The following is a 26,022-nucleotide window of genomic DNA, read 5'->3' as shown; positions in this document are numbered from 1 at the left end:
GTAGGAGACACAAAGCAAATGAGAAAAAAGGAGGCCATTTTGTCCTCATCTGAGTGAGGCTAATGTTTCAAATATTTGTTAATATCCACTGTTAGTAAGGACATGTGAAAATGGGAATTTTCAAATGCTGTTGGTGGGACTAGAAATTAGAACTGCCTTTCTGGAGGTCAGTCCCTCTTAAAATTTTAAATGGCCCAGCAATTCCACTTCTAGAAGTCTACTGCCAAGATGCACACTTAGGCATGAGAGTATGGTTGTCCCATTGAAAAGTGGTCAACGTTCAGAGGGGCTGGCTTGGTAAGTTACAATATACCCATCTGACAGAACACCAGGTCCCTTTAAACCATGAGGTTAATCAAGGCCTCTAAGATCTGTTGTAAAGTGAAAAAAGAAACATACATGATATGAAGTCATTTGGCTTTAAAACAAATACATTGAAAAAGTTCTAGGCAGATGAACCCCTAAATGAACGCAGGAGTTAACTTTCAGAGAGAAAGCGTAATTCAGGTGGCTTGGGACAAAGCAACACTTTTACATTTTTACTACCCATATTTTGGCTTTTTTTTTTCCCACAACAAAACACATACACAAAACAAAAAAATTGCCTACCATATATTAAGGTGTGTTTGTAAGTCATTTAGAACAAACAAAACTCTACCCCATCCAAGGTGACATTGGCATCTTCGGTCCAAGCCAGCCTTTCCCCCAAACTCTCCTCACAGATGAACACCCCCTGGTAGAACTTTGTGATCTTAGATGGTCACGACAGCATCAATAACAAAGACAAGCCCACAGGGGCACTGAGGGAATAAGCTACACGAGGTAGCCAATAAAAAGAATGAAAGGGAAGTTTCACTTCTGATGATGGTTTCCACCCGTCCTATGCACAGTGAAATTCCTCAGCCACCAGCTCTATTTTGTCAACGGTGAAACAGCTTTGATAGCACTAACCAACACATGCTTAAAAGCCCTGTGACAGTACCCATCCCTGACTAAACCACATTGCCTTTTGCTAGATGACAGCAGCAAGCAGTAAGGCAGGCCGTGTCCACACGAGCCGAGCGTACCTCAGAGAACCTCTGAACGTCTTGCGTCAGCGTGCCCACGCGCTTCCACTGGTAGTGCTTGAGCAACTTCAGAATGGCTGGATTCACCGCATTGTCTGATGGGACGGTCCGAAAGAAATAAGGGTATTTTTTCTTATCAGCTAGAACAGGCGTGGTTGCAGCAAAAGAAAGCTGAAAAACACAAAAGAGACAACACTTTTTACTGATGAGCCTCGCAGCTGTGACCCAGCATCTTTCCTACTGGAATAGAGACTGTTAGTTTCAACTTGGAGCATACATACATGGGGACAGATATTTTTAAAACTTTTTTATTGTAAGAGTAACATATCATAATGGAAGGGAAGGTTTAAAAATGCAAAATAAGGAGGAAGAAGGGAAAAAATAGCCAATGATCTACCCCTCCCTAAAGAACCATCATTCATGTTATCGTCTATTCCTTCCCAGTCCTTTTTCTATGCACAGTGATTGGATTTTTTAAAAAAGATCCTGAAATCATTCTACATGCACAATTGAACTGTTTTTCCCCATTTAACAGTATCCTTAAAAACTCTTTGTAAACCTCATAATAGCTGCACAATATTCCAGCATATGAATATACCATAATTTACTGAATCGTTTCTAATTTGGGGTTATTTCGATTATTTCTAATTTGTCATTATCATCATATTATTCTACAGGCATCTTTGTACATAGCATTTTTTGTTTTATATTTTGAGATGTTTCCATAAGATACAGTCTGTGATATAAAATTTTTCAGATAAAGAATATGAGTCTTTAAAGATTTATACTTATTTCCAAAAAATATTTTATCAGTTTGCAAATTTACTAGCCAGGAATGATTAGAGGGCCAGTCTCACCACATCTTTGCCAACAGAAGGAGTAAAAAATGTTATTCTGTCTAATTTTATAACGATTTATCACCAAATAAAACCCTGAATCATATCGCATTCACGGTTACAGATAATGCTGAACTTTTCCCTATGGTTATTAACTAGTAGCATATCCTATTTTAGGAGTTACTTTTTCATGTCCTTCGTTTATTTTTTGAGTGGTATTCTAATGCTTTTCTGATTGAATTTAATGAAGATATTTTATGTACATAGCATTCAAACTCAGGCTATTATAGTTGTTGGAAATATCTCAGTTTGTGTTGCCTTTACATTTTATGTGTGTGTATTTTAATTTCCAATCGGTAGTCAAAGCTGTCCATCGTTCTCTTTATTATTTCTTCTTTTTAAGTGCCAGTTAAGTTGTTAAATTGGATTTTAATTGTATGTTCCTGAAGGCCCAACCTAAATGTCACCTCTTCCATAACACTTCCTGTGATCTCTGTTCCTTCCCTCAGCCTCAGCCACGGAAGGTAGTTATCAAAGTTTTTGATCTTTGCAGTATGATGGTGAAAAGATGGTATCTTGTTATAGTCTAATTTGCATTTTTCTTAGTGTGAGGTTGAGTATTTCTTCTATTTTTTATATTAATTTTATTATTTATTTATTTATTTATTAGAGACAGGGTCCATTCTGTTGCCCAGACTGCAGTACAATGCTGCTATCATAGCTCACTGCAGCCTGGAACTCCCGGGTTCCAGCGATCCCCACCTGCCTCAGTCTCTGGGGTAGCTGGGACTATAGGTGTATGCCTCTATGCCTAGCTAATTTAAAAATCTGTCTAGAGAAGGGGTCTCACTATGTTGCCTAGTCTGGTTTTGAACCCCTGGGCTCAAGCCTCTGGCCTCAGCCTCCTGAGTCGCTGTGACTACAGGTGTGCTATCGCACCCAGCTTCTTCCTATGTGTAAAAGTAATTGGTAGTTCCTTTCTGGAAACTTCACATTTTTTGCTTGTTTTCTAATTTGACTAGTAGTCTTCTTTATCAGTTTATAGAAATGATCTTTTATATTAAGAAAATTAGCCCTTTATAAGTTGCTAATTTTTCTCCCAGTTTGTACTCTGTTTCTTGATGTTGTTTATAGTGCCATTTCCATGTAATCATGTTTTTTTTTTTAATGAGGATGAATTTATCAGTTTTTTTCCTTTATGACTTCAGGTTTTATGTCATATTTAAGAAAGGCTTCTCTTACTCGGAGATTATAATTTCTCCATGGTTTCTTCTAGTCTGTCTGTCCTCCCTCCCTCCTTCTCTTCTTTTGTTTCATTCAAACCTTTGATACAGAGAGGGCATGGATGAAGCAAGCTCAATCTTTGCTGCCACCAGCCATCTCCCAAACCCTTGCTTGTCCCAGCAGCAGCTCTGGATTTGATACATCTTACGTTCCAATTTCAGCATTCAGGGAAATAACATCCTGGTACCCTCAGCCTCCAGCTGAAGTTGCTTTACTGCTTCTTCTGTCACCTTAGAACCACTTTCCCCTTACAAAAGTTTGTGGGGGGCAGTAGAGATTTGTCCCCTTCCATGTCTGGTTCAGAGGGTAGACAGCCACTCTCTAGAACTGCTGGATCTCCTATCTATTGGGGCTGACCACACAACAGTAATTCAGCCATTACCTGAAGATACAGAGCCCCTGTAGAAACCATCTTCTAAGATCCAACAGAGATAGAGACACCCCAAGACAAGTAAAGGTCAAGGGTAGAATGATTTTTGTCAATGTTCAAAGATTCTTGGTAGAAGAGGACTAATGAGAGGGAAATTTCAACTGGACACATTGAGGAACATTCACATCAGAGTTGTCTGGCCATGGAAAGCCTGCCATCAGAAGTAGTGAGATCCCTGTGTCTGGAGGTGTGCAAGCAAAGACTGGACCACAACCTAGTGACAACAGAAGGGCTTCAAAGTGTCTGTGAACCCCCTGAAAACTGTAGGAAAGGATTTGCATGGCCATGTATGTGCAGACAGACATGCATATTTTTCTGAAAAAAGGAATCAGTGGCTTCCATCATATTCACAAAGAGGATCATTCCAACCAAATCAAGATCTGCGCACCTGCCTTCGGTTGACATTTAGGTCCCATAGTGAGTGCGGGAAATAAGAGCTCTCTATAGTCCCCTCAAACCTACTGTCTGTGATTCTTCTCACAAGATTAAAAACACTGCAAGCCTCCTATGCTCACCAGTGGGGGAAGGAGCTATTAGAAAAACCTGGGAGCAACTATTTCAGGACAGGGACATTATATATACCATCACATCCCCAAAAATGCTTATCTAATACAATTTGGAAAATGTTGGCTTTCTGATGTGATTTCTGAATCACACTCTGGTTGCTACTTTACCGTTATTGTCCCATTAGTTCCAGGTCCACAATTAATTGTTGCTTGAACAACCTCATATGTTTTCCCTGTGGGTAATTACCGTGGTTACTGTTCAGTGAATAAATGGCCCATTGTGTTTACAATAGGCTTGGAGTACAATATGTGCCCCGGGTCTAAATCATGTTGGGTGCAAAATATTAACTGGCACTGACATTTTCTGCACCATTTGAGATAATGCACGCTTTGATTAGATTGCTTTGCGTCACTGTTTCTCTGGCTTTAGCCTCCTGAAACTTTCTTCCATGGACAAAAACTGCAGGTGCCCAGTAGTACTGCTGGACTTCAGAACTAACAGACATCTGAGAAATCATCTAGCTCTGGGGTTCTTGGCACCCTGGAGTTATTTGGGGAGATTCTGAAGAATACTGATGACTTAGTCCCACTCCAAACAAACTGAATCAGAATCTCTGGGCATCTAGCCCAAGCATCAGTATTATTTAAAAATTTTCCAGGTGATTATGATGCTCAGTGAGGGTTGAGGACCACAGATACAGCTCGACACCCCTAGTTTGGAATAAGTAGACTGCAGCCCCGAAATGAGATATCAAAATTCCACTATAGCTAATAAGAGGTGGAAGCAGGACTTGAACCCGGGTCTATGGGACCCTAACACTAGTGCGCTTTCTCCCATGGATGACTATCTACCTGCCTCCTACATGCTCCCCAGGCCTTCTTCCCCTAGCACAGTCACCCAGCATCTGGCATCACCAGGGCTGTTAGCATTAGGGCCCTAACTTGGAGACCAAGCTTTCTGAGCTCTCCTGCCTTGTTTCACGTAACCAAGTTTGTTTCTGAACAGATTGTGACTGAGGCTTTGAGTTAATTCCTAGCCAAGGATTTATTCAGAGAGTATTTTAAAATTTAATTTCTAGTTTTGTTATAATTTCTAGTTTTATTGCATTATTTTGAGAATTTGGCAAGTGCAGTGTCTGCTTTTGGAATTTATTGAGATTTTCTTTGTGGCCTATTATACAATCAACTTCTGTACAAGTTCCATGGTGGCTGGAAAAAAGATGAAATCTATAGTCATAAGCTATAGAATTCTTTATTAGACTACTTATGCATAATAGATATAACCAAACTAATTATATTATCATACACTTTGTATTTTTGTTTACTTGATCTATCAAAGGCTGAGAAGTTTGTTAAATTTTTCTCTATTGTCTCTGACCATTTCTTCATGTATTTCAACTGTTTTTGCTTTATATGTGTTCATTTTATCTTGTTTTGAGCATAAATTTTCATCACAATTATATCTTCGTTTTTCAGCAATGTATACTTTTGCCTAGTGCAAATAACAGGCACTTAATAGATGTTCATTGAGCGAGTGAAGATTGAAATATTTATCAAGATAAAATAAACCTCTTCGTCATTTTATTGCTTTTTGTTTGATACTGTATCACGCTTGTTATTAATACAGCAACCCTTACTGTATTTTTGCTTGCATTTGCCTGTCACTTTTTAATCCTCCTTTTATTCGTATTCTATTAAGATTGTTTTTAAATACACATCTTGAAAAGAGCATATGGACAGATTTTAAAATATGTATGTTTATTGCTGTAGTAAATATTTGGCCTTGCATTTATCATCTCGTTGGCCATCTCTTTTTTTAATGCTTCCCTTTTTTGTTTCCCTTTGTTCCCGCTGGTTTTCAACTTTGTATCTACTCTTCTCTATTCTGGCTATGTGAATTAATCTTGCCTCAGGTCTCAGCCCGCTGGACTACTTTTTAATAGGTACCTTGAGAAGGATAAAGGGTTGACAACTTACTGAGGATGGCCCTGTGTTGCATTGACACACAGCAGAATTTGGCTGGGCATGAAATTCTTGGGCTACCATTTCTCCCCTTTGAAACTACAAAGTGATGCAGAGGAGAAATTTGGGGCTGGCTTGATTGTCACTGATTGTCGTTCACTTGTAGGTACCCAGTTTTCTCTGCTTGGAGGCCTGAAAGATTTTTTCCCCCTTATTCCTGGAATTCAAAAAAATTGTACTCTTGATTTTATTTGGGATAAAGAGAGTCCTATACACGACCTGTATACAATCTATACACTCAAGTATTTCCAACTCAGTAAAAAAAAAACCTAATATATATATATATAAAATGACTATGCTATATTTATATTATGTATATTGTTTTATATTTATATTTTTATAATATATTTAACATATATTTATACATTTATAATATTGTATATATTAGACATAATAAATATAGTACATATGTTTATTATATATATTTATATTATATTCCTATATATTCTTGTTTCTCCTCTGGGCCACAGGATTATCTGTATGTTGTCTCTTCATTCTCTAAATCCATATCTGTCCTATTTTCTTTCATAATTGCATCTCTTAGTCCTTGTCCTCTTCAATCTAGAAGAGCATCTTATTTTACTGTATTTTATTACAGGCTATGTGCATATTAGCTTTCACTATTTTCTGGTAAAATGGCTGTATCCACAGCCCCAGCTGTAGGACATAGCATTCTCATTTCTTCACATCCTGGCCAATATTTGATATTATCTGAATTCCTAATTTTTGTTAGTCTTTCAGAGATAAAATGGTACTTCATTATTGTTTGATTTTGCACTACTTTGCCTGGAATGTGGCTGAGTGGTGACACATAGACATGTTAGCTATTCGGGTTCTTTGTTCTGTGAGTTGCCTGACTTGCCTTTCAACAGCCTCAGTTTTAAGCCTTATTGTATTTAACATATTTGTATTGTGTTATTGACAATTTTTAGTTTCCTATGAATTTTTCATGATCATCTCCCTTTTCGCCCCATCCTCCAATTGCAGGCTATTTCAGGGAGCCTGTTTTACTGCATATGATTGAGGAGGCTATACATCTTCCTAAAGTTTTCTTTTTTAACCTACAATAGATCATTTTCAGAGATGGACTCTTCCTCCACTTCTTCTGAGTACTGTGCTTTTTTTCATTATTTTTGAAGTACTTTTTCAAAGGTGTTTTAAATTTATTCATCCTCAAAAGCAAGGCAAGTGTTTTCAGGCTTGGCTTATCAAGAGACACATGTGGACGGTACTTGGCCCTGTTTTCTATTTACGTTTTAATTGCATATACTTCTCAGAAGGCTGGAGAATAAGTATTTAAGCACAGTTTTTGGTGTCTAGTAGGCTTTCACCTTAGGCTGGCCTGCATTAAATAAATGACATCATCTTTTACCCTCAGTGCCCAACTTTCTAATACTCTAGATCAACACAGTATATTAAATTCCCTTCCTGGACTGCTGCTAGGGTTTTTCTTTCCTGCCTAGAAAATTTCACATGGGAAGTCTCTGCTTCCCAGAATGCAATTCACATCTAGCGTGCTCCCCTCCTCTTCTTATCCAGGTTTTTTTTACCCCCTAGGAATGTATAGCTCTGTCTGAGTTTAGCGAAAGATAGATGAGAATAAACAGAAAAAAGCAATTTGGTTGTCTCAGAGATCAGCAACCGTGAGGTAGAGGCAATAGCTGTCTAATTTGCTAATTGATATGAGTCCTGAGTCTAACTCAGACTGTAGGGGAGAAAGGAAAAGGTCTACCTGTTAATTTTAAACACAATTGTTATTTTATGACGCAAGGTTTGGAATGCCAGGAAGCAAAGCTTAGAATTTTCTCGATCTAGAGCCATCTACTTTGTAATTAATGATGCTTCTAAACATCTAGAATATGAATGAGTATTGGGGTCTCTTGGTTCCTTGAGAGTGTATGTATGTGTGTGTTTTCATGTTTTTTTTTTTTTTGGTTGTTTGGTTGGTTGGTTGGTTTTGAGATGGAGTCTTGCTCTGTTGCCCAGGATGGAGTGCAGTGGTGCAATCTCGGGTCACTGCAACCTCTGCCTCCCGATTGTTCAAGCGATTCTCCTGCCTCAGCCTCCCAAGCAGTGATTACAGGCACCCACCACCATGCCCAGCTAATTTTTTTTTTTTTTTTTTTTTTTTTTCAGATTTTTAGTAGAGTTGGTGTTTCACCATGTTGGACAGGCTGGTCTTGAACTCCTGACCTCAGGTGATCTGCCTGCTTTGGCCTCCCAAAGTGCTGGGATTACAGCTGTGAGCCACCGTGCTTGGCTTCTTTTCCGTGTTTTGATAGTTTCAAAGGAAAGCTGAAAAGATGTTTTATTGGGTACCAAATGTTTTATTGAGTAGCCAAATACCCTTTTTTTTTTTTCATTTTTGGTTTATGCCATTTATTTATTTAGTAAACCATATGTTCTCAAATATTGCAAAGACAAAGTTCAAGTCAGTAGTTTAGTAAAAGTATTAGAAAAATCATGAATAAATTTAGTCTGAATTAACCAAATACGTGGCAGGGCCTGGCACCCTCTTTCGCATTGTTCAGATGCCATTTAAACCAAAAGGTGGTGTGAAGGTTTTTAAGGTTCGTGATTGGTACCATCAAACTGCTCTCTAATGTGGTGGTGCTGCCATGCCCCTGGGGGCTGGTGGGTAAGACTGCCCAGCTCATCCCATACTGGCCAGCTCTGGGCACTGAGTGGGGTTTTTGCCCACCCCTCTGCTTGCCCCAATCTGTAGCCAGGCTAAACCTGGATCACCAGCATTCTCTTTGTCTTGAGCAGTTGCCCAGGGAGTCCTTGAGCACATCCTGGCCCATAGAAGATCCTTAAATAACATCTCATTCTTTCACTCCCACCCCAGGAACTGACCTGAGTGCTTCTGATAATGATGGCATCCAGGTACTACCCAACCTACGACCAGACCACAGGGCCTGATGGCTCCCCTGCACTATCCATGGCCACCTGGCCAGAGGAGAGACAAAATCCTCCAGAATCTTGGTGTCAAGGACCAAGTTCACAAAGAATTAAGCACTATGAGTGGTTGCCTTGAAGCCAGCATATGGGCAAGGTGAAGCAGCTTTGACCTTCATCCTAGAGCGTGAAGACAGTCCTGTCCAAATCCTATAACCTAGTTCTCAGTATACAAATTTAGTAAAGCTGCCCCCACCCATCACCTTTTATTTATACCAAGGCTTTCCCATTATCCCACCTGATCCTCACAACAACCCTATGGCAGGTGCTGTTAGTAATCTTATGGATAAGAAAACTGAGGCTTAGAGGTTAAAAAACTTGCCCAACAAAGCAAATTGGGGCAAAAGCACAAAAGCTTTCATGCCCAAGAAAGCATGAAAATGTTTCAGCTCTAAATAGTGGTGATGGTTGAACAACATTGTGAATGTACTCAATGACAATGACTCATCCACTTTAAAATGGTTAAAATGGCGAATTTTATCTTGTGCATTTTACCACAATATAAAAAGAAAAAAGGAACTTGTCCAAGATCATGCAACTTAGAAATGGAGGAGTGGAACCAGTATTGTTAAGTCATACTGTCTCCATCCTAACCACCACAGCCCCTCAGAAATGATACAAGTCCCTCAATCTGAATCCCAGAGACATCCTGGCAAAGACGGGCAGCAGCTGAGTGTGATTCAGACCCCTGGACTCCAAAGATCTTGGATTTGGACCTCAACACTGTCTTTTCCTAGCTGTGCAAACTTAGGCCACTGTCCTTCTTGCATCTGTAGAACTAAGAGTGTAAGCTCTGCCCTGCCTGCTTTGGAGGGGTGATGGCAGGATGTAAAAGAACTTTGTGGACTCTGAAGCTTTACAGATGCATAAAGTCCCCTGCACTCCCTGTGATTATGATTGCCAGAGAGTTCATAGATACTGGGTTTGGGGTGAGTCTGTTCACACAGGGGATCCTCTGCAATCTTCCTGGGGACAGGATGTTTGTTTTTATTTCCTCATCCTACACTCACTCAAAAAAAATCCATTCTCTAACATGCCTGAGAGCAAAGCTTGCTTGACAGTGGATGGATGAACGAATGGAGAAATGACCCAACCACCCAATCGGCCAGTCACAGTCTAAGCCATCCAAAGGAGAGTTTTTATGAATACATGTCTGACTTGGTGATAATACTTTCAGACAGAGCTAGGTGCAGTGGCTCATGCCTGTAATCCCAGCACTTTGAGAGGCCGAGGTGCGCAGATCACTTGAGGTCAGCAATTTGTGACCAGCCTGGCCGACATGGTGAAACCCTGTCTCTACTAAAAATACAAAAGTTAGCCGGGCGTGGTGGTGGGCACCTGTAATCCCAGCTACCCGGAAGGCTGAGGCAGAACAGTTGCTTAAATCCAGGAAGCAGAGGTTGCAGTGAGCTGAGATCATGCCACCGCACTCCAGCCTCGGCGACAGAGCAAGACTTTGTCTCAACCAAACCAAACCAAACAAAAGAAAAACTTTCAGACAGATTACCCAAGGTAGAAATTATCATCCATTTTATACCTGAAAAAACTGTGGCTCGGAAAGGTCATCCAGTAGACCAGGGAGGGAACAATTTATGCCATGGCTTCTAGGGCCTCTCAAACACAGCAAGTTTTAGAGGAGACACATTTAACCAGCAGCATGGGATGGGAAGAGAGCCATGAGCATCTCTCTCCAGCTGGAGGCCTCTAGCCTACCGTGATGTTTCATGAGCGTTCAGGGCCTGCATATTGAACCATGAGTCACTGTAACAAGAAGCACCTGAATGCAGAAAGAAGTGGTGAGCTCATGCAGCTACAAGGCCTCTTTAGGGAGCCGGGACACTTAGGCTTAACCCTGTCCCTGTGACTGAGAGAACAAGGGCAAGTCATTTCCCCCCTTTTAGATGTCTGTTTTTCTCGTCTCTGAAAGTGATGGATTGGACCAAAGATTTCAAAGGTTCTCTGCAACCACAAAAATCTATGCTTCTCCAACATTGAAGAAATGATTAAGGAGTTTGTTGGTCTTGTGTGGGTGTGTGTTTTATTTAATCTGATTTATTCAGATAATTGCCATTGTGCCTCACTTCCATTTGCAGATACGAACCCAGACAAAAAATGTAAACGCATCTCCCAGCTTCAGGATCTTTATGAAATTCCAAGCCATTGACGAATTCTTGCCTAAATGCAATTCATTCTTTGCCTGTTTTGGGGCATCCGAGTTTAGCTTCTCTGCAAAAATAAACCATTTTTTCAGGAGGCAGGTATAACCGAGTGGGGGGCGGGGCCACAGTTGCTAAGTCCTAGGTAAGGAACTCAGGCCAAATGCAAAGGGATGAGAAAATGATTGAGGCTTGCTCTTTTCTCTGCTGGTTTAATCTTTTTCCACTGCTTTGCTGACTGTTTCTGTAATTAAATGAGGGAGGTATTTGTCATCTAGGGTTCCTTTCAGCCAAGATGAATGGAACGCAACTTTCTCAGGAAGCTTCTGACAAAACACTGTTTGTGGCCAGTGCCAGGATGTATACAAAGGCCCTGGGCTGTGTGTGTCGGGAACTCGGGTCCACTTCAGGTCTGCGCCAGGTCGCCGCTGTGCTCAAGCCCCGGTGAAAAACTGTTTGGACAAAAAGTGCCTCAACATAGATGCCGGTGAGATTAATGTGATGCGGGGCGGCTGCAAAGCATTTCCCAAGTGAACAAGGGAAAATGAATGCCTGGCATTTGAGTGAGTTCTGGAAGCCCCACTCCAACAAAAGGCCTTCTGGGGTGTCGTGCATAGACTGGCTGTAAGATTTTAAATCTCCTTAGTCAGACAGAGCTTGGGCTACAACCTCTTGGGGAACAATCATTTCTCCTTTCTGTTAATGAGGTTTAGTTTTTCATCAAATGCACAGCAGTTCAGCTTTTACCACCCCCTGCTGTGGCCAGTCTTTTTTTTCTTTTTCTTTTTCTTAGAGACAGGGTCTCACTCTGTCACCCAGACTGGGGTACAGTAGCATGATTATGGCTCACTGCAGCCTGGAATTCTTGGGCTCAAGCTGTCCTCCTGCCTCTACCTCCTGAGTAGCTGGGATTATACCCATGTGCCACCATGCCTGGCTATTTTTTTTATTTTTTATATTTAGTAGAGACAGGGGTCTCGCTATTTTGCCCAGGCTGGTCTCAAACTCCTGGCCTCAAGTGATCCTCCTGTCTTGGCTTCCAAAAGTGCTGGGATATAAGTGTGAGCCACTGCACTCAGCATATTCTTATCAGGAACTTGTGACAATTTTTGTAAGGGAGACATTATTGCCTTTGTTTCCTGTGGGAGAAACTGAGTCTCAGGGAGGTATAGCGACTTGCCTGGGGCCCCATAGCTAGTAAGAGGCAAGCAGCCAGGTGTGGTGGCCAACACCTGTAATCCCAGCACTTTGGGAGGCCGAGGCAGGAGGATTGCTTGAGGCCGGGAGTTCAAGACTGGCCTGGGCCACATGGCGAAACCCCATCTCTACAAAAATAATGCAAAAAATTAGTCAGGCATTGTGGTGCGTGTCTGTGGTCCCAGCTACTCGGGAGGCTGAGGCAGGAGAATGAACTGAGCCTGAGAAGTTGAGGCCGCAGTAAGCTGTGATTGTGCCACTGCACTCCAGCCTGGGTGACAGAGGAGACTCCTTCTCAAAAAGAGGAAAAAAAAAGAGGCAAAGCTGGGACCTGAGCTTAGATATTTTGACTTCTTGAAATTATGAAATAATGAGCACGTACCGTGGAGCAAGCATTGCATGAAGGGCTTAGCATTCACTTCTTCACTTAATGTGCACAACAACCCTATGAAGTAGATGTGATTCTGATCTGCATTTTTCAGATGAGGGGACTAAGCCTCAGAGAGGATAAGTGACTTGCACACGATCACACAGCAAGCAACTGGCAGAGCAGGGACACTAATGTCACAAGTCCCTGCTCATTCCACAGACTGCTATGATTCTTCTCTGTGATTTAACAATTCCCAAAACGTATTTACTTCTTTAGTCTAATTTTGATCTTCACAAAAACCCATGATATCAGTAGAGTAGACTTTATTACCCTCATTTTTTAGATAAGGAAACTGATGTTCAGAGAGGTGACTTACTCAAAGCCGCATGTTAGCAAATGGCAAGGCTAGGGCTTAGGACTTTTGTTCTTAGAACGAAGTCCTCCCTCCAATTTTCTGGGCTGCTTCTCAAGGAGGCATCTGAGGCTAAGACTAGAAAGCAACCAGGGCAATTTAAAAGAAGAGAGAATTAGCCAGGCATGGTGGCGGGTGCCTGTAGTCCCAGCTACTTGGGAGGCTGAGGTAAGAGGACCGCTTGAGCCCAGGAGTTAAGGGTGCAGTGAGCCAGGATCATGCCACTACACTCCAGCTCGAGCGAGAGTGAGGCCCTGTCAGAAAGAAAGAAAGAAAAAGAAAAGAAAGAAAAGAAAAGATGGTCCAATGAAAACATATGAAACAAAAATCATATGTATATTTTTAAAAATTCTTCATCCTGAATGTTTTTCTTTTTAAACTTCTATTGTCAAATAGAAACTACATACATAAGCATGTTAGATACTTTTAGTTTAAAGAATAATAGCAAAACCAATATCTGGCTGCCTATCACCCAGTTTAAGAGACAGCATTTATTTATGATGATAAATTGTGAAGTCATTTAATGCTTTGCTCTTTAAGATACAATTGTTTTTGCTATGTGGCATTCTATGATTCTTTGTTACCTTCTTCACTCCCTTCTTCAACATTTCTATTATTATTTGACATAAAGAAGATTGGAAAACAACTATTAGTTCTGCAAATCCTTTTAAGTCAAAAATGGAAGTAAATTAGAGAAATGGCAAAACCAACTCAATGCTGAGAAAGCAGTGTGGCTCATAAGGGTAAGAATGCTGGGTTTCAGTTTGGACAGGCTGTGTCTGAATGCCACCTCCGCCCCTCCCTATGCAATCTCAGAAGACTCCTCCACCTTTGGGAACTTCAGTGTCCTCCTCTGCAAATGGACTGGGGTCAGACAGGCACATTCCTGTTTCAGGGCTGTTGTGAGGGTTGGAATAGCACAAGCACCCAATTAATGATGGCTTACAGTAGATCACAATTTCTAGACTTAAAAGTTACAAGAACTAACTTAGGAGAATTAGATGGTATTTCTTACAACCACACAAGGCCTTTTAATTTACAAAGCCCTTTCCTGCAATATTCCACCTCCCTAGGGAGGGCAGGGGAGGAGCATACCCATTTTACAGATGAGAAGCCTCAGTGAAGGAAAGGATTTGCTCAAACTCAAGCGGCTGCCACCAGGCAGGGACATCATTTTAAAGCAGGACTTCCAAATCCTAATCTATTATTTTAAAATGGTTTGTTAATTAAGCAAATAATAATGATTGTATTGCTTGTCTAATTGTGTACAATTAGAATGTATGTCTTTAATTTTCTCTTAAACTTCTGGTAAAAATGTTCCATTTCCCCCCCACAGCTGTGCAGGTGACAAATGCAGAAAATTAACAAATTACATTAGAAGCCTCTTTGGTTTCCTCGGCTCCTTTGCACTTGGCTTTCAGCTGACGTCTTTAGGGGTAAGAAGCATTCTCGTGTGATCACAGCTGTGAAGCCAACTGCCTTTTAATTACCTCACTGCAGAAATCATGTCTCCTCATGTCAATATGGCACCTCTGATCAGTCCACAAGTTGAAATCACATCTGTCGGGGGTGGGGGTGCTGGGGCCCCAGCTCGAGTCTTTGAGTGGGAGAGGATGCAGCATTTCTTACTTCTGGGAACATACTTCCCACTCATTTGTCCAGGCCCACTCACAGACACCTCCTCCAGGGAGCCTTCCCTGCTCTCCCTCAGTTCTCCCAGCACTGTTTCTTCCCCTTGTGGTGAGGCACTGAGAAGTGATGGGCAGCCAGGCCCACTTCACTGACTGCTTTATGAGCTCATTGAGGGCTGTCTGCGAGTTTGCTCTGTAGCCATGAGAGAAGTGGAGGGGAAAGGGAGACAGGAGGGCCACAAAATGCCTTCACACTTGTCTTTTCTAGACAGGAACTCACCCAGTTGTCACACAAAACAGAGCAGAGGAGGAAGGAAAGTGCTGGTTTCTCTGGCTGAGGAAAACAGGGTTTGCACTCTATCCCCTTGAGTAGACAGAGCCCAGGCAAAGCTCTGAGCGGCAGACTCGTACCAAAGAATCATTCAACCAGACAGGCCAAGCTTGCCAAGGAGGCCTGAGAGCCACCTGCCCACTGACTCTCAGAGGACATGGGATGGCCTGCAGGGTGGCAGTCATTGGGCACCTCACAGCCCCAATCCCAGGGACACCGGGGCTCCAGAAGAAGGGGTCATCCTAGGTTCAGTTTACCCTGTGAGCCAAAGCCTTCCACAAGCAAGAAAGTGGAACGTGAGACTCCACACCTCTGAAATGTGCTTCATGGTCAGTCCAGAGGAAACTTAGCAGAGTCAAGATCAAAGATTCAAAGATGGTTTCCCAGAATGAGAAGTTTTATTCCATGGGGCAGGGGGTCATCCAGGACCAGTGGGGCTGGGGCGGGGCTAGGGCTGCGCATGGGCAAGAGCACCCGGAAGTGAGTGCCGCTGTGTGCCTGTGGAACACACAGACCCAGCTCCTCTGGTCAGCTGCAAGCCCGCCACCAACCTGCTAGGCCTCAGCTTCCTTACCTGTAAAACGGGGAGAATAAGTCGTGCCCTGACTAACTCTCCAGGGCTCTGTTAAAAATAAACTGAGGCCAGGTGCGGTGGCTAACGCCTGAATCCCAGCACTTTGGGAGGCTGAGGTGGGCGGATTGCTTGAGCCTAGGAAGTGGAGACCAGTCTGGGCAACTTGGCAAAACCCCATCTCTATGGAAAAAAATAAAATAAAATTAGCCAAGCACGGTGGCCATGCCTGTGGTCCCAGCTACTTGGGAGGCTGAGGCAGAAGAATTGCTTAAGCCTGGGAGGTCAATTCTACAGTGAGCCGTGATAGTGCCACTGAACTTCAGCTTGGGCAACACAGTGAGACCCTACTTCAAAAATAAATAAGTAAACACACTGAGAACTTGGATAAGAACATGTTTTATAGGAAATGAGTACTAGTGCTATAACAGAAGATGAGGAGATGAGGGTTATGAGGCCCACCTGGCCTGCTCCCTCTCCACCTCTTCTATTGCTCCAGTGTCCTCTCTCACCCCCTCACTCCAGCCTTCTCTTTCCCAAAGCAGGCTCTCCCTCACTCTCCTCTGAAAAAGCCTTTCTGAACACCTTCCTACCTCCAGTCTACACGGGGTGCCTCCCCTACTTCACCTCCATCAGACCTTATCACTTGTACTGTCATTGCTCTCAAGCTGTCACAGAATAAGCACTCAAGTATGTGTTGAATAAATGAATGCATGGACGAATGCAGAGGGGGCAAACTTACTGTGTGGGGTCTCAGAGGGAAAACCAGAGTCCATGTATAACTGTTTCAGGGAGGCTGATATGCTCAGTATGAAGAAGAAACAGTTCACAGTAAGGTATTCAAGAGTGAATCAAAACCTTGCAAAGTACTGAGTTCCCCAGCACTGGAGGTATTCAAGAAGATCCTCAGGGATCATCTGCCAGAGTCACAGGGGGGATTCCCAAATCAGCAGGGAGTTGAATTAGTCAGTGGTGTGCTTTATATCCCAGGGAGCATACCCAGGGATTTCAAATGAGCCCCAGATGACTATTTTATACCTTAAGAGGTATGCTTTCCCTTAATTTGCTTTTATACTACTTTCCTAGTAAATGATACTGATTTTTCATTCATGGCATTTAGATAAAATTATGAGTCAATTTAAGGGAACATACTAATTAAGTTAATAATACAAGTTGTCCATGCATTGGCAGAGTCAAGAAAGTGATATGAAAATGATAAAAGTCAGGGATACTTGGGATTACAGGTTCATCAAAGAGTTTTTTACCAGAATATACGATCCTCAGAAATAAAAGTCTCCTACTCAAATCTCTATCACCTTCAATTAAATTAGGTCATAATGTGAATTTAAACAATTATAGAATGAGTTAGACTTTTATCTGGGCACTCGGGAATGGGCACTATCAGAAGTGTCAAGAAGAGAGGGTAGTTACCTTAAGAGAAATCAGCTACATAGAAAAAAATGAGAAATAATGGAAATGGCGTAAGCGATAGCTTTGCCAGATTTAGCAACATTTGGGACATTCTTGCACTAAAAAGTAAAGCAAAAAACCTTTTTGTGTATCTGAAATTCAAATTTAACTGGGCATCCTGTATTCTACCTGCTAACCCTAAGTAACCATTCAGGCCAGCTGTGGTAAAGGGCTGAACCTATGCCATATCACCAGTGGGCTGACGGGGGCTACTGAGAAGTGGGCTAAGGGAGTGAAGAATGAGCGTTTGGTGATCTATTAGTTATGTCTACAATTAGCATAGAAGGATAAAATAATACCATGGGCACCATTTATTTATGTGCCATTCTGGGCTTGTCCAACTCCTCATTTTATACACGGAGGACCAGAAAGAAGGGACTTGCCCAGTCTTGCACCCCAAGTTCATGGCTGGCAGGGCTAAACCCATTCGATTCTCCATATTGCCTGTTCAGAATCTAAACAGAATCCTTCCAATGCCACGATTATGTAACTTCAGACCATCCTGAGCAAACATGGCCACTCACATCATCAGGCAGGACGCCCACAGCCACTCAAACCCTCCACTTGATCCAGTGTCTCATCATGACTACACTGAAATGCCCTAGAATAACACAAAAGATGTTAAACAAAGTCCATTGACACCGAGTTCTGTTGAAGGAGTTGTCACTGTGACAGCAAAGCACTCAGGGATCTGAACCACATGCTGCTATAGGGTATCTCCAGGGCTCTCAATAGCACAGTTCTATGTTTGGCTCTTCGTAGAAACTGAAAACAAGCATCATGCTTTATTACAAAGGAGCTCTTTCACTTACTGTTTATTAAATTGCATGGAATTGGACTGAATTTGGTTTTTTTTCTTAGTCTTTCTGTTCCTTCCTTCCCCTTTCTGGGCCTTGGTTTCCTGGAGGAGACTGTTCTAGGTAGTTTTTATTTCAGCTCTAAAATTTCATGATTTAGTAATTATATGTTTAACTAACTAATTTATTTTTATTTTATTTTATTTATTGAGACAGGGTCTCACTCTGTTGCCCAGGCTGAAGTGCAGTGGTGTGATCTCTGCTCACTGCAGCCTCCACCTCCTGGGCTTAAGCAATCCTCCCACCTCAGCCTCCCCAGTAACTTGGACTACAAGCGTGCACCACCACTCCTGGCTAATTTTTGTATTTTTAGTAGAGATGGGGTTTCGCCATGTTGTCCAGGCTGGTCTCAAACTCCTGGCCTCAAGTGATCCATCCACCTTGGCCTCCCAAAGTGCTGGGATTACAGGTGTGAGCCATATGTTTAATTTACAAACCAAAGAGAAATTATTCTGTCTTTGGGCAAGAAAATGAAAATTGCTGAACTAGAGATAATGCCACCAGAAAGGTTTTAAATCAGCCTCTTTCACAAAGAGATTTATTTATTCTAATTGTTTTATGTCTCCATTTAGATATTAGCCTTTTACTTTCAGCTCTTTTTAATCAAGTTCATTCATTAGTTTTCTCAACAAAGATTTATTTTCTAGAAAAATTATAGATGCATTTATCCTTTGACCCAGAAATTCCACTTCTAGGAATTCATACCCAGTTTACACTGGCACAAATGTGACAATGTCGCCAAGGTTATTCCAAAAGATTGGAAATAATCCAAATGTCCATCAGTAGAGGACTGGCTGTACAAACTATGGTACATCCGTCCATACAAAGCAGGGCTGTGCATCTGTTAAAAAAAAAAAAATAAGGAATGCCTTTCTACAGTGATAATACACTGAAATCTGGGAAAATTAAGTAAAAAAAAAGCAAGGTGCAGAACAGTGTAGACTGTATACTCCCTCTGCATAAAAAGAAGAAATGAGCAAACACACACACACATACACACTCATACACTCATACACACATACTTGCTCATATTTTCAATAAGAAAAACTGGAAGGATAAATTAAAAACTAATAACAATAGTCATATTATATAAGGATGCCATGGAACAGAATGGAGAGAGCTTAGATTGGAGCCAAGAATTCTCTGCTATACATTTGACTATGGAATCATATAAAAGTTGTGTATAGTTTTTAAAATAAAATTAATTAACAAGGAGAAAAAAAATCAACCCCTAAACAGTGAAAACAAATCAGGACAAAGGAATCTAGGAATATATTAAGTTTCTAATAGAGTCACATGGAGAAAAATGTGTAAAGAGACTTTTGGACACATTTTCACTGTTCAGCCAAGGAGGACATATTCTTCCTCTCCACTATCCCACCACCCAGCACACGCGCGCATGCACATACACACGTACACACACACATACACACACACACATATATACACACAAAATACACATACACACACAGGAGCATTCACAGCTTTTTATTTTGAAAAATATTTAAACTAAAGAAGTTGAAAGAATAGTACGAGGAACACTATATAGTGTTTCTATAAACCCAAAAGTATTTAAATAAAAATATTTAAAACAAAGAAGTTGAAACAATAGCATGAGGAATACTTTCACTTAGATTCACCATTTTCCACATCTGCTTTCCTCTCTCTCTTTTTAAATATATATGGTATATATTATATTTAGTATTATATATATACTATATAGTAGTATATATATACATAGACACACATATACATATATGCACACACATACACTTAATGATGTTGTTTTTGAAGCATTTGAAATTAGCTTACAAATATTATGACACCTCATAACTAAATAGTTCAGAGCGCATCTTGGAAAGAATGAAATTATCCTATATCATTATAATGTCATTATCACAGTTATGAAAATGAACAATAATTCAGTATCATCTAATGCATAGTCCACATTCAAATTTCTTCAATTTCCCAAAAATGCCCTTTTGTTTTAAAAATTCAGGATCCAGTCAATATTCATGCCTTGCTTTTGGTTGGTATTTTTTTTATTTTTTCATTTACAACAGGCCTAGGTTGGCTTTATGTGGTTGTTTTTGTTGTTTTCCACAATATGGACTTTTTAAGAATTCAGGCCAGGTAAATTATAGAATGACCCATATCTGTCTGATTATCTCCTCACAGATTACAGTTTAAACACTTTAGAGATATTAAAAATTATATTTTCAAGCTCATTCCACTGAAAAAAAAACCGTGAAGGAATGAACCCCAGTAGCAACAAGTATACCTAGTACCCAAATGTTGGTTTCTTAATACAATTTGCTACCAGGAAGAATCAGGGCTCCTTGGAGGAATGGCTGATTCCAAGACTAAGGCAGGTAAAATATTAAGTGCTCAAATTAGTAGGGGAAGAGAAACAGAAAGAAGCAGGAGGAGGAGAATAAAGAGTCAAAAAAGGGAAAGCTGTTCTGGAGAGAAGAAGCTGGCTTAAATGTAGAAGGAATATAATTAGAAAATGAGGTCGGGTGCAGTGGCTCACACCTGTAACCCCAGCACTTTGGGAAGGCCAAGGCAGGAGGCTTGATTGAGCCTAGGAGTTTGAGTCCAGCCTGAGCAACGTGGCGAGACTCTGTCTCTACAAAACAATTTTAAAATTAGCCTGTCATGGTGGCATGTGCCTATAATCCCAGCTACTGGGAAAGCTAAGGCAGGAGGATCCCTTGAGCCCAGGAGTTTGAGGTTACAGTGAGCTATGATCGTGCCACTGCATTCTAGCCTGGGTGACGGAATGAGACTGTCTCTCAAAAAAAGAAAAAAAAGAAAAGAAAATTATCATTTTGCAACACCAATATGATACTGAGGCAGGCAAGCGTCATAAATTGATGCTAAAACCATTGAGTAAAAGCTTGTGAGGAAATGGGATAGTCATATGGTCTCAGCGTTTCACCCCATAGATTACTTCCTAATTACAGAGGGGGAAAAATGTATATTTACAATAAATTTGGAAGATACCACCTTAACCAAGTGATCAAATTTAGTATCATCAATAATAGTTCAAACTGACATCCTGGGCCCCCTGACTCGAGGCACTGGGAAGAACACAGCATAAAAAATGTAGTATTCTTGCCAAAACTCATGAATCTAATCATAAGGAAACAAATGACAATCGTGGGACATTTTATAAAACTGGCTTGGGTTTTTTTTAAAAAAAGATCACTGTCCTGAAAGCCAAAAATATATGGCAACAAAGACAATGCATGTTCCTTGCTTGTGTCCAAATAAATTCCAATAAGGATAATTTTGGGACAACTGGAAAAATCTCAATATGGACCATATATTTGGTAATATTATTGTATCACTGTTAAATTTTTCAGATGTGGTTATATTAGGGTTATGTAAGAGGATATAATTGTCTTAGGAGATGTATGCTAATGTATTAGGGGTGAAGTGTCATTGTGTGTGCAAACTAATACCAAATGCTTCAACAAAAAAATCAGTGACTGTGTGAGCGTGTGTGTGTGGGGGGCGGGGGCGGGGAGAGAGAGGAAAAGCAAAAACAAATATGGCAAAATGTAAACAACTGACAATCTAGATAAAGGGTAAATGATGTTCATTGTACTTTAACGTCTTGTTGCAGGTTAAAGTAACTTTCAAAATAATGAAATTGGAGGAGAATTTTGGGGGAAAGGTAGAAACATAAATACAGCAGCAAATGCTGGGCATGGTGGCTCACACCTGCAATCCCAGCACTTTGGGAGGCCTAGGTGAGAGGCTCAGTTGAGGTCAGGAGTTTCAGACCAGCCTGGGCAACATGAAAAAACTCCATCTCTACAAAAAATACAAAAATTAGCCAGGTATGGTGGTGTGCGCCTGTAATCCCAGCTACTTGGGGGGCTGAGGGGAGAGGATCGCTTGAGCCCGGGAAATAGAGGTTGCAGTGAGCTGAGATCATGCCACTGCACTCCAGCCTGGGTGACAGAGCGAGACCCTGTCCAAAAAAAAAAAAAAAAAGAGCAGCAATAACCCTGTCTGCATTAAAAATGTCTCCAACTTACTGAAATACAGTACATTCAATGTATTTTTGAAAATTTATGAATTCATGATGCTACTTACATTAAAGAGAAAGATTGAGAGCACTGAAAACCAAAATGGAAACCAAAGATTCACAGAGGTTCTCCTGGATTCTGGGCCATAAACTGTGCTCTAAGGTACCCCCTGCAAACAAAGAAGATGCTGCCTCGACTTCACAGAGAGAACGGTAACTATCAGGCAAGACTGCACTGAAGGAGGAAGTGAGCATGCTGTGGGCAGCGGGGGTTACGGACGCATCCACTGGAGGCATGCCCTGGAAAGGCTTGCCAAAGAAGTGGTGCTGAAGCCTTCTTGTTAGCGTGGGCCAGAGGATTGGGCCAAAACAGCTTTGCTGTGCCAAAGGTCCCTGTGCCCAGTCCTCTAGGAATGGGCCCAGAGTCTCAGAAGACACCCCGGCTGTGAAGGAAGTCATTCCCTGATACTTGCAAAGCCAACACGTCATGTTAGAAGAGGCTAAGACAGTACTATGTAATAGCTTTTATGGGAACATGGGGAAAATCGAGAAAATTATGCTTAAATCAGCATTTATGAATGTCTAGATTGTTATCTAACCTAGGATTGTTTTTCTCAAGTTGAACCCTTCCCACTGTATAAGGCTCAATCTCTTCATCATGGAAATAATAAATAATGTAATCGTCTTAGGAAACGGATTCAAAGCAAAAGGCTTCTGTATAATTCACAACTAATGTAGACTATGCTCTATTTAGAAAAAAATCAGCTTATTCTTTATAAAACCATCCAGAGTAGGACTATAAGTACTATTCTTGAAATACTTAGCATAGCTATTGATTTTCATCAACAACCAGTCCATCTATTTTCTGAGTTTGAAAGAATCATCTATTTTTTATACACAACAAGTTACTGAATGAGTAATAAGTTTAAAAGTGCTATGTATGCATGTGTGTGTGCATGTGTGGGTGTGTGGGCGTCATGAATGATTTACAGGGAGAACGCAGCCTGTGTCAGGGGACACGTACTGCCTGGGTCCTCCATGGACAGGCAGGAAGTTCCTTGCCAACACAGCTGGAGAGGGAGGCAGAGACCCGAGGTCTGGAGCCTCCATGGCCCCCAGAGAGGCCACTCTTAGAGACCTTCGGGAGACCTCACCTTGTGGCCTGCTTGCAGCAGGAAGCAGGGCCAGACTCTACTTTCTTTGAATCTTATTTTCCCCAATCTGAGAACAGGCCTAACTGGGACGACGCCTGCTCTTCAATCCCAAGTAGTGCAGTGAGGGTTACATGATACTGTGTGACAGGCAGTGTAGACTTGCGGTTGCAAGCAGGAACTCTGGAGCCATTTAAGAAGGGCAATCCTTTGGCAAGGCACTCAATCTCTCTGTGCCTCAGTTTTCTCATCTGTGAAATGAGGAGAATAGCAACCTCTTAGGGTTGGCATGTGAAGTAAATGAGTTAATTTATGCACAGTGTTTAGAACCATGCCTGGCCCACGGCAAAGGCCATAGACATGTTACAAATTGGTTTTGTAACAGGCCCTACAGGTGTGTCCAGTCACAATTCCTGAGCACCTACTTGAGGCAAGGCCCTTGGGGTACTGCTAAGACTCAGATGGGCAAGGACTGTCTGGGCCTGAAGGAGTTGTTTGGCAGGTGACACTGAAACCTCATCAGGGATTGTAATATATTGAGGAATGGGCAAAACAAAGGAAGTGAGGAAAACGCTGGGTACCTCCCCCAGCTGGGACCAGGGTTGGGGAAGACTAGGAAGCCTTCCTGGAGGAGGAGGCAAGACTTGAACTAAATATCAGGAAATACAGAGGACGGAGCCGGGGAGGAGGGGGAGCAGAAAGGCCATCGTGCAGTGAGAACAACATGGGCAACAGCTCTTGAGCTGTGGGGAGCAGGCTCTATGCCTTAGCATGAGGGGAAAGGACCAGACAGGGAAGGCCACCAGAAAGGCTGGCACCACAGCTCTCTGCCCTACCTGAGGTATGACTTTACACAGGCCACATCAGCTCTCTAGGTCTCACTTCCCGCAGAAGGGGTGTCCTACACCTGGAAAGCTCTGGTGGAGATCAAGAGACATTAAAGCTGAAGGCCTGGCACAGCTGCAAGGCTGCTCCTCTACTCTATGTGGAGTTACATGTGTGAGTGGCCTCAGCCCCTGAGTGCTTGCCTGGTTCCTTCTCACAGCTTCTAGACGTGGAGGGGAAACCAGGCCTTATGAGCCCAGGGAAATCACATGCAGAGGCCCAAGAGGGATGATGCCAGGCTTAAGGCAGGCACTGATGGCTCTGAGCCACAGGGCATAATGACGTGACATTATCAAGGCTATCAAGGCCCATGAACTGGCCCAACCCACTCCTCTTACACAGGGGCCCACAGGGAGCAAGAGCTATCCCAAGACCACATAGCTCATCCTTTGGAGGTGACCCCAGATCCCAGGGCTCTGCCTCTACGTGCAGAGATAGGCCAGGATGCCACCTGGGTGACTATGTCCTTGAGTGGATGGCCACAGGAGGAAGAAGGAAGGTAATGCATCAGCACCCAGGGTCAGTATGATGCCACTGCCAAGCCCCAGACCAGGAACCGAGGCTGGAAGAGGCTAAGCAACCTGCCCCAGGCCACCAGCGAATGAGCACCAGAGCCTGGATGTGAACCCCAGCCTACCTGCCCAAGCCTGAGACGCGTACCCGGTATTATTGGTAGGTTGGCTCTCTGGCCCTCCATTTGCCTATCTGCACAGGTGAGCACCACGCACCTTACCAAACACAACATGGGACAGGGCAGTCAGTGCCATGCTACCACATGCGCCTGTGTGTCTGTCTGCAGAGCACCTGCCCAGCGGCTCAGCAGGCATCTTCCCAGTCTCACACTCTAAGGCAGTGGTTCCCACCCACGGCTGTGCCTCAGAATCACCCGGGGTGCTAACACACAGCACAGAGGATGAGGCGCCTAGAAGCAGGATGAGAGCTGGCGAAGGTGACCAACTTGTCCCGGCTGGCCTGGGACTTTCCTGGTTTGAATACTCACAGTCCTACTTCCTGGGGCACTCTCAATCCCAAAACAGGTATGATTGGTCACACTATGCCTAGTGGGTTTTTGTATTTTACCAAGTTTCCAGGGGATCTTGATACTCATGAAGTTTGAGAACCACTGCCATAAAAAAAGCCCATTTTTAGTCAATTTTCCTCAACAAAATAGTAACCTTCACTCATGAATTACAGGAATGATGTTTTAAGAATAATATTGATGGCTGGGCACAGTGGCCCACACCTGTAATCCCAGCACTTTGGGAGGCTGAGGCGGGCAGATCACGAGGTCAGGAGATCAAGACCATCCTGGCTAACATGGTGAAACCCCGTCTCTACTAAAATTACAAAAAATTAGCTGGGCGCAGTGGCAGGCACCTGTAGTCCCAGCTACTTGGGAGGCTGAGGCAGGAGAATCGTTTGAACCCGGGAGGTGGAGCTTGTAGTAAGCCGAGATTATACCACTGCACTCCAGCCTGGATGACAGAGTGAGACTCCGTCTCAAAAAGAAAAAAAAAAATTTAAATTAGCTGGGCGTGGTAGTATGTGTCTGTAGTCCCAGCTACTCAGGGAGGCTGAGGTGGGAGGATCACTTGAGCATGGGAGGTCAAGGCTGCAAGACCCTGTCAAAAAAAAAAAAAAAAAAAAAAAGAAGAAGAAGATGATGATGATGAAGAAAAAGAAATAAGAAAGAAGAAGATTACATGCCTGCTGGGTGCTCAGCACTGTGTGACACATTTATTATTTCTATCTCTCATCCCAACCTTATTAGGTTGGTGTTAATCCCATTTTACATGTTTGTCCCTGGAGGGAGCTCATTTTCAAATTCCCTCTCCAGTTCTTTCTGGAT

General features: G+C 42.3%; 1 protein-coding gene across 2 annotated transcripts in view; it reads right to left on the bottom strand.

The window, feature by feature from the left end:
- Positions 1 to 26,022, bottom strand: part of GABBR2 (gamma-aminobutyric acid type B receptor subunit 2) — a 415,572-nt gene that overhangs the window by 239,874 nt on the left and 149,676 nt on the right. The window contains exons 1-2 of one of the 2 annotated variants that reach the window (XM_055271719.2): positions 14,729 to 14,889; positions 1,068 to 1,238 (exon numbers count right to left, since the gene is read on the bottom strand). In XM_055271719.2, the coding sequence (XP_055127694.1) occupies positions 1,068 to 1,238; positions 14,729 to 14,860 (303 nt within the window). In that variant the 5' untranslated portion in view covers positions 14,861 to 14,889. Of the gene's footprint in view, positions 1 to 1,067; positions 1,239 to 14,728; positions 14,890 to 26,022 lie in introns of those variants that run through there. The other variant, XM_055271718.1, reaches the window with a different exon arrangement.

The sequence above is a fragment of the Symphalangus syndactylus genome, chromosome 3, assembly GCF_028878055.3.
Source record: "Symphalangus syndactylus isolate Jambi chromosome 3, NHGRI_mSymSyn1-v2.1_pri, whole genome shotgun sequence".
NCBI classification, from domain to species: domain Eukaryota; kingdom Metazoa; phylum Chordata; class Mammalia; order Primates; family Hylobatidae; genus Symphalangus; species Symphalangus syndactylus.
The sequence above is the reverse complement of the archived record's forward strand: the minus strand, read 5'-3'. Positions and strand labels throughout refer to the sequence as shown.